The sequence below is a fragment of the Pelobates fuscus genome, chromosome 1 (assembly GCF_036172605.1).
Source record: "Pelobates fuscus isolate aPelFus1 chromosome 1, aPelFus1.pri, whole genome shotgun sequence".
NCBI classification, from domain to species: domain Eukaryota; kingdom Metazoa; phylum Chordata; class Amphibia; order Anura; family Pelobatidae; genus Pelobates; species Pelobates fuscus.
Window position 1 is genome coordinate 181,072,099 of NC_086317.1, and position 14,104 is coordinate 181,086,202.

A 14,104-nucleotide genomic window follows, 5' to 3' on the forward strand; every position below is an offset into this window, starting at 1 on the left:
CTGTGAAGGAGTGATTACTGAGGTCTGCATCTGCCAGTGGTGCTCCCTTACTGGACCATGAGGGACTCTTGGACAACCCCGCAAAGCTAACTCCTGCTGGATGACAAGGGAGTATGACCCCTCAATTGAACCACCAGGGATCATAGCCCCCCTTCCTTAAAGAAAACAGGAGGGGTCAACATGCTCTACCACACACACATTATATACAGCCAACACATACCATGCACACATTACATACAGCTTGATTTTTTTTAGCTGGTTTTATGGCAAAGTTATGTCAAAGATGTGTGTAAGATGTTTTGACAGGGGCAGTAAGGGGCACAATTTCAGTGCTTGCCATAGGCGCTATCTTCAGTAGATACGCCTCTGGTCTCCTCACTGTTAGCTCCGTTCCTGTATGGTCTTTCTACTAACTGAGAGAAAGAATACTTTATAGGGACACAATATTTGGGAATTGATCACATTTTAATGCAATACACAGCCAATGCATTAAATAATATGATTACATACTATTTACCATCAAAGTTACAGCTTAAAGGAACACTATAGTCACCTAAATTACTTTAGCTAAATAAAGCAGTTTTAGTGTATAGATCATTCCCCTGCAATTTCACTGCTCAATTCACTGTCATTTAGGAGTTGTTTCTGTTTATGTAGCCCTAGCCACACCTCCCCTGGATATGATTGACAGAGCCTGCATGAAAAAAAAAAACTGGTTTCACTTTCAAACAGATGTAATTTACCTTAAATAATTGTATCTCAATCTCTAAATTTAACTTTAATCACATACAGGAGGCTCTTGCAGGGTCTAGCAAGGTATTAACATAGGAGAGGATAAGAAAATCTTAATTAAACAGAACTTGCAATAAAGAAAGCCTAAATAGGGCTCTCTTTACAGGAAGTGTTTATGGAAGGCTGTGCAAGTCACATGCAGGGAGGTGTGACTAGGGTTCATAAACAAAGGGATTTAACTCCTGAATGGCAGAGGATTGAGCAGTGAGGCTGCAGGGGCATGTTCTATATACCAAAACTGCTTCATTAAGCTAAAGTTGTTCAGGTGACTATAGTGTCCCTTTAAAGACCTGTGAAAGACAAGCAAAGAGGCTCCACCAATCAGCTTGTCATTCTGGTTTTTTTTCTGTCCCATAAACCCCTGTTCAGCAGCCGTATGTGAGATAAACAGATTAGCCCAAAGTCCCAGTTCCTATCATTACATTGACTGTGTAGCAATTCTTAATAAGCAGCTATCAGCCTTTTAGCAACACATTTCACAGTTTTGTGAACTACGTTGTATGCATCAATTGTTGTATGAGTCAATGACTGCATGCTCACCATGGCTTAGACTCTTTCTACAGCCAAAGAGAGGAAGAGAGAAATGTCTGTCCACTTTGTGTGTGCCACATGCACAATTTAGATGTATCATGTATGGCGAAAAAGAATGAAAACTCCTTCATTGATGTCACTAATGTTTACTGCCCATGCACCTTAGCACACTGCAATATTGTAGTCCAAATGACTCAACTTTGACTGCCCTCTGAAAAGTTTGCAATGACATCCAAATTGGCATGGAACAAGAAGACTTAACTGGAGCTATTTTCCTTGATTTTTCCAAGGCCTTTGACACAGTAAACCATGGCATTCTTTTGCAAAAACTTAAAAACACAGGCATTGGTGATCGTCCGCTAACCTGATTTCGATCGTATGTTTGAGACCGATTGCAATATGTAGCCATTTCTGATAGCGCTTCCCTATCCCTTCCAGTCACGTGTAGTGTTCCCCAAGGCTCCATATTCGGCGCCCTGCTATTCACATTATTTATAAATGCTCTGCCTAACGTCTGTAAATCCTCAACTGTACACATGTATGCAGACGACACTGTAATCTACGCTCGTAAACTCAAGCTTCCGCAGCTTGAGGTTGTGCTCCAAAACCAATTCACAAAGGTAGAAAAGTGGATAACAAACTCTTCCTAAACACTGACAAAACCGTTACAATAATCTTTGAAACTGTACTTAAATTACGTAAACTACAAAATCAACAATTGTGTATCAGAACAAATTCAAATAGCATACTGACAGCAGTCTGCTCTCTTAAATATCTAGGTATATTGCTAGACCCCAATCTATCATTTGGCCTTCACATTGAAAGAAACAAATCCTGCCTAAGCCCTACAATAAGGAAACAGATAGTGCAACAAATGCTAATGCCGGTCATTGATTATGGGGATGTAGTGTATGCCCCCGCACCGCAAACCCACCTTAATAGACTTAATACGTTGTATAATTAATCCTGCCACTTTGTACCAGAATTTTATTACTTTACCCACCACTGACATGTTAAAAGAGCTAAACTGGCTGTCGCTGAAATCCTGACCCACTCCTTATCTTTCCAGCCTTGTGCATAAGAGCATTTCTGGGAAGTTCCCACCCTACCTAGTAGAATGCTCCACCTCCTATAGCCTCCGATCCAGTACTAGCACGATATTTAGCATACTGCAATACAAAAATAAAGTGGCTCGATACTCCTTTTCCTACAGAGCACCACGATTATGGAATAACCTCAGGGACACAGTCAAATCTTAATTCAATCTAAAATCTTTTAAGAGATCTATGGCAATATACCTTAGCAGAGAATGCACCTGTCATGGTTAAAAATATTTATTACCTGTTATGTATTAAATGTATATATGTGTGTGTATGTATATTTATATATATATATATATATATATATATATATATGTATAGATAGATAGAGAGAGTTTGTATATTGTATTTTTGTAACATTGTATCCTATTGTAACAATGCAATGTTTTGTGGACCCAGGACATACTTGAAAACGAGAGAAATATCAATGTATCCATCCTGGTAAAAATATTTTATAAATAATAATAATAATAGTAATAATACAAAGAATATGACTAAGACCAAGATATTCATAGTTACATAGTTACATAGTTACATAGTTAGATAGCTGAAAAGAGACTTGCGTCCATCAGGTTCAGCCTTCCTCACACCTGTTTTTTGCTGTTGATCCAAAAAAAAAAAAAAAAAAAAAACAGTTTGAAGCACAATTTTGCAACAAGCTAGGACAAAAAATTCCTTCTTGACCCCAGAATGGCAGTCAGATTTATCCTTGAATCAAGCAGTTATTACCCTACATTGAAAGATTATATCCTTGAATATTCTGTCTTTGCAAGTATGCATCTAGTAGCTGTTTGAACATCTGTATGGACTCTGATAAAACCACTTCTTCAGGCAGAGAATTCCACATCCTGATTGTTCTTACAGTAAAAAAACCTTTCCTTTGCCTTAGACGAAATCTTCTTTCTTCCAGTCTAAACGCATGGCCTCGTGTCCTATGTAAAGTCCGGTTTGTGAATAGATTTCCACACAATGGTTTGTATTGGCCCCGAATATATTTGTATAATGTTATCATATCCCCTCTCAGGCGACGTTTTTCTAAACTAAATAGGTTTAAATTTGTTAACCTTTCTTCATAGCTGATATGTTCCATTCCTTTTATTAATTTTGTAGCCCGCCTCTGCACTTTTTCTAGTGCCATGATATCCTTCTTTAGAACAGGTGCCCAAAATTGCACAGCATATTCAATATGTGGTCTTACCAGTGATTTATAGAGAGGCAAAATTATATTCTCGTCCCGAGAATGAATGCCCTTTTTCATGCATGACAATACCTTACTGGCCTTGGCCACTGCTGATTGACATTGCACATTGTTGCATAGTTTGTTGTCTATAACAATTCCCAAGTCCTTTTCGTGTGTTGTTATCCCTAATTCGCTTCCATTAAGGGTATACGTTGCTTGTGTATTCTTTACGCCGTTTATATTCCCATTAAAAGCAGCTTAAATGTGCTTGATACTATGGAAAGTTATAAGAGTTGAAGTGCATATGTAATGACATGTCACTTTACAGAGAATAAAACAAACAATGTATAGTGCTATCAACAATACATTTTTGTCTGATTATTATTTCAGTAAAATTACAAACACGGAGGTCAGGAGAAACTGCATGAACAGCCGCACTGCCTCCAGTCGACATGTAGGCATCCCACAGCTCCTAGTGTGCACCCACAATGAGAGGTTTACAATCTCCAACTCCTATTCAAACAGGAGAAAGTGCAGTGTGAAAGGTCACACATGCTGACTCCAGTGCAAGAACTGCACAGCTCAGCTGATAATCTGAGATCAGGGTGATGTGTTTTTTCAGGCTGCTGCTGACTAGGCCTTGAGGCAAAATATTCAGAGATGTTAATGGGTTGGGGGAGGGAAAAGTAGTTGTGATCATTGGGGAAATAAAAGCACAACAAATGTGCTGCAGGGTTGGGAAAATAATCCAGTTAGAGAGGTGGCTATAAGAGTAATGATGAACAGTGAGGAGGTAAGGAAAATAAAAAGCTCACGGAAGGCAAAGATACAATCCAAGTGGTCATAAAGATGTTGGAGGCTTACAGAACACAGAAATGCTTCAGATTTAAAAAAGGGAGGATCTCCTGAAAGTTTGTATACCAAAATGATATTAGACCCCTACTCTCCCCACCCCCCTGAAAAAAATATTACAAGATACAAATTTCATCTCTTATTCTAGAACTGCAATTGGATAAATACTTGCAAAAGCATAACATACAGGGATATAATTTCTAATTAGTGGGGTAATAGCTGCTTGATCCAAGGAAACATCTGACTGCTATTTTGGGGTCAAGGAGGATTTTTTCCTAGTTTGTTGCACAATTGGAAGCGCTTCAGACTGGGTTTTTTGCCTTCTTTTGGATCAACAGCAAAAACATATGTGAGGAAGGCTGAACTTGATGGACGTCTATTTTCAGCTATGTAACTATGCATCACTGGACTAATACAGCTATAATCACACAAAAACATAGATTGTGATTGAAATAATTAGTTCATTTAATATATCAATTATGATATAAGTGTGCTTTTTTGTTCTTTGGGGTAACCTTATTCATGCCCCAAACAGTCTTGAATTCCATCAGCAGTGCTCCACTTTATCATCCTTCCTGGAATGCAGTCAGCTAGTTTATTATAAATATTTGTATTTTCTCAGCTGATTTACTTGCACCACCCTATTTAGGCATGCATTGTGTTTTCTCTCATGTCACTGCCAAAGACCCTTGCCTGAGCTTGTGATTAATTTGTGAAGTGTTTTCTACAACAATGGTTTAGATAGTATGTTTGTGACAAGCTGTTAAATAGATTATTCTATCAAGACTCCCGCTGTTACCTTATTTCAAAATTCCTGTGTGTTATTACTGATCTGATACCACATAACATTTATAAGATTACACTAAACAAATCTTTCTTTTTTGGCCTCCTGATTATATTTACAGGCTCTTAGAGCAGGTAGCCCTAAGAAAAGGTTAGGTTTATTTAAAAAGCCTTTAATTGTATCAATTGACTGTCCTTCCACTTACCTGGTTGGATAATATAATGATCTGAACAGTTGTTTGCTTCCTCTTTCTTTCCCATAGTCCCCAAAGTCAAATATTTCTGATTAGCCCTAAAGAGAAACAAAAAATTTAATTCATTGATGGATAAAATAAATGCACTTTTACAGTGATAACCTTTGCCCCTCACATGTCTAGCTCCCCACTTGTACCTGTGACTCAGTATAGCCAGTCTAAGACAGATCCTGTATGACTCTCCCAATCTCTTAACGCCCACATATCATGCTGTTATCAGAAATGTTGTGAGGTTTTTAAGTTTTGTGTAACATAAGGTACCATCAGTTTGGTAATTTTTTAGTAATTTTTGCCCTACCATGTAACAAAGGAAAAGGTGTGTCAATATAATTATAACACAAATTACAAAAATGAAAGGAGTTCCTAAGTTCCCTTACACTAATAATTGGTCAATCTCTTAAAATCCACTACATAAGGACATTTATACACTGAAAAGATGTGCTGTCACCGTGACTGTGAAGTTTTACACATTCTGTTTTACACTCTATTTACAAAGAGTTTTATCAGGATGTATACATACAGATCTATCTGTGCGGTGCACAGTGCAATATATCTGCAGTTATATATTAAATACATCAAAACAAATATTTAAACATTAGCAGCAGTTACAGAAAACAAAACATTTGAATGTAAGAAATAGATATTTACAGGCATTTCAGATAAAGTTTTTTGAAGGTTGCTCAAAGCACACGAAAAGGATTCAATACTGTATGGTGAGCAGATTTTCCTTAAAAATTACAAAATAAAAAATATGTATACTACAATTTAGAGTTTGAAATCTATTAGTTTTTTTTTTTTTAAATAGGATGGTTAAGAACACAAGGCATAGTGTAAAACCTGTGATGAATTGTATTGTTTTAGTAAGAAAACTGAAATATAAATATGCCCTACACACTATGTGCGGTGCCGAGTCTCAAAATGATAGTAGTACCATTACTTATTTGCTAAAATGCCAACTTTTACATCATTACTTAAGTATAGATGATTTAATCAAGCTAATTTTATAAGATTGGCCAATTCAAGAATTCATGTCGGGTTCTGTGGTTAATTTTTATTTTAAGTTGCCAACAATGCAAAAAAAGCATCAACAGGGACTAAAATGATGAACAAATTGCACAAAAAAGACTTAAGATATAAAATCTAATCCCTGATGTATAGCTCACAGTTTAGCTTCATCGCCTTACTGTCTTGAGAAACCTAGTTTCTCCCCTGTCATACAAAGATTACAGACTTTCGATAAACCTAGCAAATATTATTCACTTAGACTGGAATGCACCTCACCTTTTGTGTAATTATACCTCATTTCCTTTCTAGCTGCTTGATTGTTTTGTTCAATCTTATTTAGAAAGGTAGGCACACAATAGGTTAAATCTAAACATATATATATATATATATATATATATACACACACACACACATACATACAGAAACAAATACATTAACAGAGTGCTCACTAAATGGTCCTATTTCCCAATTCGCCAAAACAACATAAAATCAATACAGAATGAGGAGCACTACCATTAAGTGCAAATAAACTTTATTTTCCAGATCAAATGTACAAGGTCTGTCTAAACAGTACCAAATGCAATGGCAATGATATCAAAATAACAATCTGTGCAGCCAGCAAACAATATATACATAAATCACATGTATTTATGCAGGCAAAAACAGAAACACAACAATAATATACATGGTATTAGGCTCACAATGATACATTAAAGAAATCCTAACCAACATCAAAATACATACCGCAAAAAAATAAAAGATAAAAGCAGTGGTGAGAAGAGAGAAATAATCAAGAAAATTGCCCCAACGTTTCAGTGAAATAGTCTTTATAAAGGTGTACAGCTAAAAACTTTGTTGCAGTCTAGACTAGGAGAACATTAACTATAAAATGAATATCACAGAGCAGCTTTCTTGCCAGAAGTGAAGTATCTAACTTTCTCTCTAGCACAATAGTACACAATGAAAGATACATGACTTTTCTACTGAATGTGTATATATAGTGCCTGTCCATGCTTCCATCTGATCTCTACCTGTATGGATGAAATGTGGTTAGGAGCCAGATGCAGGAGCTATGCAGGTAAATATGCAGGGAGCTCAGTGAGGAATGAGAAGAAGCTAGTTACCTGTCTATACCTGAGAAGAGGGAGGGAGTAAGGAGGAGGAAGTGGGTGGAACAATCCTTGCTAATTTACATTTTCATAGGCAAACTCATGTACAATGGAACACATTGATAAGTGAATCACTGCCTTGCTAAACAGTATATGTTTATAGCCAAGGTGCTCAATCTTCTTAAGTCTCAATGACTTCCCACTGGACAATAGATAGTGCTTTAAATGAGAATGTTAAATATCCACAGGGGGTCATTTACTAATGTAGGAATGGAGGGTAACTGACAAGGGAATTGCATACTGTAGGCCAAAATACTCAGGAAAAACAACTGCACTGAAATATTCTAGAAAAAAATATAAATCTATTTCAAAGGAAACATTTATTTCTATTATCCCCCACAATTGCAGCTTTAGAAAAATCCAGGATATGTCGTTTACTTACTTTGTACGGTGAAATGCTAGTATATTGTCAGTTTGCAATATATTCTGTCAACTGACATAGGCTGGCACAATTTACAATTTAAAGGGTTACTCCAAGCACCATGACCACTTCAATGATTTGAAGTAGTCATGGTGCCTAGCATTTCGTGTTGGCTAATGTCAATTCTTTTCAAAAAAGTTTTTTGCACAGTGGGCCATTGTAGCTGATGCTGCAGCTCTGAAGAAGGAGAAAGCATGTCACTGGAGCCACAAGAAGCTTCAGAGTACTCGGTGGGTACCCAGGTAAGAGGACAAACTAAAAGGTTTGCCACATTACTGGGGAACCAAGACAAGGTATCCTGGGATTATAACCACTACAGCAGGCTGTAGCGGTTCTGATGCTTGAAGTAACCCTTAACATGGGATGAGCAAAGTTGTAGCGTATGTTTGGATTTAAGTAAAGGAATACATTGACACATCCTGCCTAACAGCTGTTGTTGGGGGTTGCTTCTTTTAGCAAGATGCGAAAAGGACAATTTTCTCCCTCTGTAATTGCTCAGCTGAACACATATCTCCACATCCAGCAAGCACACTTATCTGTTTGGATTGTAATTTATTTTCTCAGATGGGTGGCAATGTAATACCTTACTGAACTGAAATCAGTGTCTGTAAACAATGTGTCTTTTGGCTGTAATCATAAAATACTATGCTTTAGTAAAGGTGGTTTTATCTTACTTTAATAAGGCTGCATGGGACTGGTATGGATAAAATAGTTTTGACAGAGTTGTAAATATTATGTATAATTAAACATTTAGAGATTCACTATTATATTATTATTACTATATTATTCACAAGAATTATCTAAAAGGCAGCATTTAGGACCAAAACATTAAAAATCACAATTAATATATAATGCTTAGAAAGTTATTAAACATCCACTTGACTCCAAAGTAACAATTCCTATTTAAATGTACTTTTGACTGCTGACTGCTCCTGTGGCAGATCATCAGCAGAATTCATTACATTCAAGGAGTAGGTTGATAATTGTTGGATGTCTTATCAATTATTAGCTCATGCTTTAGTGAATGGATAATAGCCATTACTCTGAATATTAAACAGAGAAAATTTTTTTTTTTAAAACAAACAAACAAAAAATTCTTTTTATTAAGCATTAGTATAAAATTACAGCATTACATCGAGTTGACATTTCACAATGAATCGTGTCTCAACACAGTTGTGGAACTAATGTAGAGAGTGCCCTGGTGCAATACATTTTTTAGGACCCCTTTCTAAAACAAGGCTGGCCAAAAGGTAGATCCTTAACTGTTGTACATCTCCCACAATGATATGACAGCTGGAAATGTACTATTTGTCCATCCTTGCGGGATTTTATTTGTGAGCAGTGTTTGTGTGTTTGAATGTAAGCATGTTTTTGTATGGACTATGTGTGTGTTTAAATGTAAGCTTGTTTTTGTATAGAGTATGTGTGTGCATGTAGCGGTTTGTATGTACTGTTGCTTTTGGAATGCAGTGGTGTTTTTGAATGTAGTGTTGGCGTTCTAATGGGTATGGATAGGTAATACAGAGGGCATTGTAATGTAATGGGAATATGGGTAGGGGGTTTAAGAGTATGGATATAGGGTATGCATGTTGAAAGTTATGAATTGGGGATACATAGGGTTAAGTATTTATTTATTTTCTGCATGTTTTCTTGATGGGATATGAAAAAAACTGCTTGTAAAAGCTGCAAATGCGCCGTTTGCAGCCCTCCCCTATAGAATCTCAGTCTTTGCCAGGGATTAATACTCCAAACAGAGGCTTAGCGTGCCTGCCATGTAAGCTAGCTCTGTGGAGCTAATGAAATCAGAAGAAAACCTTTCTATCTTTTTGAGTGACTGATAGTGTCAGAGTGACAGCTAGTGAGGTGTTTCTGCCCCGGGTATAAAAGTGACAATTTTTATTGAAATTGCAACTTTTATAAAATGTCACAAATATGATAGACTCCAGACACATAAAGCACTTCAGCAAGCTGACATGCATTATGCATATGGAGCGTTAATTTAAATAGGCTTACTAGAATTTTTAAAGTTGAAGCTTGGAACAGTTGGCGTATCACCAGGGCCATATCGTGGTGCAGGTGGGGGGCGTTGGGGAAACAGATACACATACACTGACACACACATAATGACACAAATACACATTCATTGACACACCTTTCTTTGTTTTATTCTCTTCACTATATACCATAAACACATTGTACATTACAAGCATTTATTATGCTTTCCTGTATAAACTTTGTAAGAAAGAAAAAAACAGAAAAAAAATAGTATACCTTCTGCAAAACTCTTGTCATAAATTGTATGCTTTGTATAAACGCTAACAATGGGCTGAATGGAATGCTTCAAGTTTATATTCAAGCTAGTTTGAAGAAAAAAAAATGCAATCTTAACTTTCATTGAACAGCCACTTCTCAGTTCTCTGTAAATGAGGCTTGTACCATAACTTAGATCAGAACTCACAGTAACCCATCTCTCATGGTTAGCAACCTTGGAGCTGCAAATATGTATGAACTAAAATTGCCAGGATGCTCTAGCTAGCCATCAGACAGTATTGCAGTTGCCGCGCTCACCTTAGGACTTCCCCCAGAAGTTGCTTTCCTATGGGGATTTGGGTGAAGCTGGAAGTCCTCATGCACAGCGTGAGGACGTCCAGCATTATTTAGGTGACCAAAAGTCGCCTTCAAGCCCGGAAGTCTCTCTAGTGAGTGTCTAGTAGCAGGAGTTAACCCTAGCAGTTAATTATTGCACTTTATAAAAACTGCAATAATTACATGCTCAAATTTGAGGTTGATGGGAGTTTGCACCCAGACCACTTCAATGAGGTGACATGGTCTGGGTGCCTACAGTGTACCTTTAACCCTGACAGGTAATAATTGCAGTTTATTAAATATTGCAATAATTACGACTGCAGGGTTAAGGGACCTGGGACACTGCACCCAGACCACTTCAATAAGCTTTAAAGAAACAATATAGGGTCAGGAACACAAGCATGTATTCCTGACCCTACAGTGTTAAAACCACCATTTTGGTTGCTTGTCCCACCCTTCAAAAGGTATGTCATGCCCTCGTCCCCGATCCACCTCCTTGATTGACATCATCAGAATGGATGATCTCAGCCAATCCAGTGCTTTTCTGGCTTGGCCAATCAGCATCTCCTCATAGTGATGCATTGAATCAATGTATCACTATGGGGAAAGTTCAGCGTCTCCATGCAAAGGGTGGAGACACTAAACGTCAATGCTGCACACTGTGCAGCACTGCCACAGGAAGCACCTCTAGTGGCCACCTAAGGAGTGTCACTGGAGGTGTCCCTAGGGAGATTACAGCAAAAAGGCTGCAGAAACAGGCTATACTCACCAGAACAACTACATTAAGCTGTAGTTGTTCTGGTGACTATAGTGCCCCTTTAATTAGGAGTGACAGTGCTTATTTAGATAATTTATTTACATTTTATATATATATATATATATATATATATATATATATATATATATATATATACACACACACATATATATATATATATATATAACACTCTGTATATATGGTTTGTTAATCTGAAGCAGATTTTAAACCTGTTGCACAAAGACATTACTAAAATGTTTGCAGTACAACCCTCCTGACTCACAGTACCAAGTCCTGCACATCCATCAATATCCATTTTACATTACCTATTTGTCTATTATATTCATTGGAATCAAGCACTTTTTTGTAATCAGCAAAACAATGTGCTTCATTCCAAAGAACAGTAAAAAAACATTTTAAATATGATCCAAAACTAAATGTACATCACTGCTTGAGACATTTGTTAACACATAATATTGTGACTAGAAGTAGATAGGTCCTGCAGTTTATGAATTGTAAGAGTGATCAGATTAGTCAGAAGATGGGTTTATTTTTGTAAAATGTTCAGTTCAGCAACACTTTTCCCTTAAAAGGTTTACGGCAAGGGTCTAAAATATTTGTCAGTCACCAGTAAATAAAGGGAGGGTGGAATTTTAGTGTGGGACAAATCCCTACCCCCTTATCAGCAAATGGCTGCTATTTATTTAGTCAGGCAGTTACCTGGGAGATTGAAAGATCTCTTTTTCCCCACCCCTTCCTAAACATTCCACAACCTATAGCTTCCAAATATTTAAGCATGTTTCAAAACATTTACATAATAAAAGAAAACCCTTTACTGCTTCATTTGGATCCACTTAATGATAATATAACAAACGAATTCACGAAATACTCTTCTAACTGATGAAAGCAATATTACAAAAATATTGATCCAGATTTATGCTAGGTAATCAAATAGCTTACAGATAATGTAGCACTGTACAGTAACCAAGAAAACTCTTCCCATTTCTCTTCTTGTTTCTGTCTTAACATTCTGTCTCTAAAACTATGCTCCTTGCTGACAAGCAAAACATTTATTTCTGTCACAATTCTAGCTCATTATCCTTGTATACTGCAAACACATTCTGTAGAACGCATGGCACAAGTAACAAGATAATGGACAGTTCACGAGGAAATGAGTGGGAGAGGGGTGGAATAAGCACATTTTTGTTGATCTTTGGATTTGATAGGTGGACTCACACCCAATAAGGGGTGTCAGCACTGGATAAGCTTGTCTGTCAGGGGAAGGTTTGTGGGAACAGGGGCAAGATTAGGGAGGGGTAACACAATCCTACATTACATGGCTGGTCTTGTTCCTGAGATTCAAAACAAGACTTCTATTTTAAGATTGTCAGGGTTATTACTTAAAGTGTGAAGTGTCAAGAATTCAAAGTGAATTTCAAATTTCAGGCCAAATAGCCAAATTAGAAAATACTCCAGTTTAGCTATGTTTAGCTACAACTTAACCTTTTTTATAGGATGATCAGTTTACTTTTAAACATATATTAAAGATATAGTAAGTAGCATAATTTAGATCAGATTAGGCAAAGCCAGGGGGGCATTGCAAATGAAGAGAAGATAGAGAAACTTTATCTCTTCCTCTTCTCTGTATGATTTATCTGTTTACTGTTAAATACAAAGGACTACTTGTTACGAATATATACAAGGAACTAAAATGGAGTTGCTCACTTGATGGTTTTATTTTTCACATCCCACAAACACACGTTAAATATAGGTATAAGTAAACATATTACAAATCCTGGATAGTGAGATTTGCCCTTGAAAATTCACTTTGAATTCCGTCAGTTCACTATAACCCTGTGTGTGGTTCCAGTTCAATCATCCAATACCCTCACTCTTTTGGCAATTCATATTTACAAAGCCCAAAAAGTTGTGTATTGACAATGGAAATGCAAATTTGGACACAAATAACTGGGCTGAGAGAATAGTTGATTTGTTTTTTTTAAATTTTGCCAGTTTAACCAGTATTTTGCAGAGAACTTGTTAAAATTACACAACCAGGTAACTGTCTATTGAACCCTATAATTTAAAAACATATACCAATAACCGCAGTAAATGTACATGTGGTATGACCAGTGGTTGTTTAGTTTGCTAGTATAACCGCTTTTAAAATTTAAAAACAAGAAACTAGATGTACAACACTTTAACAAGTTACGTTCCCTATTGCAATAATTCACTGAAAAGAGGCTCAGGCAATCTCTTATTACAGCAACACCATGCCCCATCCCCAGAGTTTAGAAACCAGAAGAAAGTGTCCAAGAAAAGATTCAGATTTTTGAGATTGTACAAACTGCCTGAAACATATTACAACACTGAACTAGGCTTGTTCTCTCTGTAAATTGCACTCCAAAATAAAATAGAAAACAAAGTGAGTTTAAGAGTAACATTACATACCTTGTATGTACTGTTGTACTGTTTATATCCTTTGAATGCCTGGTTATGCTGTTAAAATGTGTGACTGCCCTGGAGCTTTAGGGACATCTGTCCTAGAAAGACCCCCTGTGTGTGGAGGGTGGGGATAATTCAACAATAGGATTCCTTCACCTCATTGATTAACCCTTTTATACTTTGGTTTCTAGTCAATACTTTTAGAACCATAGAACAAAAAAATACTACA

At 36.7% G+C, this 14,104-nt stretch overlaps 1 protein-coding gene across 4 annotated transcripts in view; it reads right to left on the reverse strand.

Moving 5' to 3' along the window:
• Positions 1–7,611, reverse strand: part of INAVA (innate immunity activator) — a 36,633-nt gene extending 29,022 nt beyond the window's left edge. The window contains exons 1-2 of one of the 4 annotated variants that reach the window (XM_063444412.1): positions 7,529–7,611; positions 5,445–5,530 (exon numbers count right to left, since the gene is read on the reverse strand). In XM_063444412.1, the coding sequence (XP_063300482.1) occupies positions 5,445–5,499 (55 nt within the window). In that variant the 5' untranslated portion in view covers positions 5,500–5,530; positions 7,529–7,611. Of the gene's footprint in view, positions 1–5,444; positions 5,531–7,241; positions 7,400–7,528 lie in introns of those variants that run through there. The other 3 variants (XM_063444414.1, XM_063444411.1, XM_063444413.1) reach the window with 3 other exon arrangements.
• Between the last annotated feature and the right edge of the window lie 6,493 nt (positions 7,612–14,104).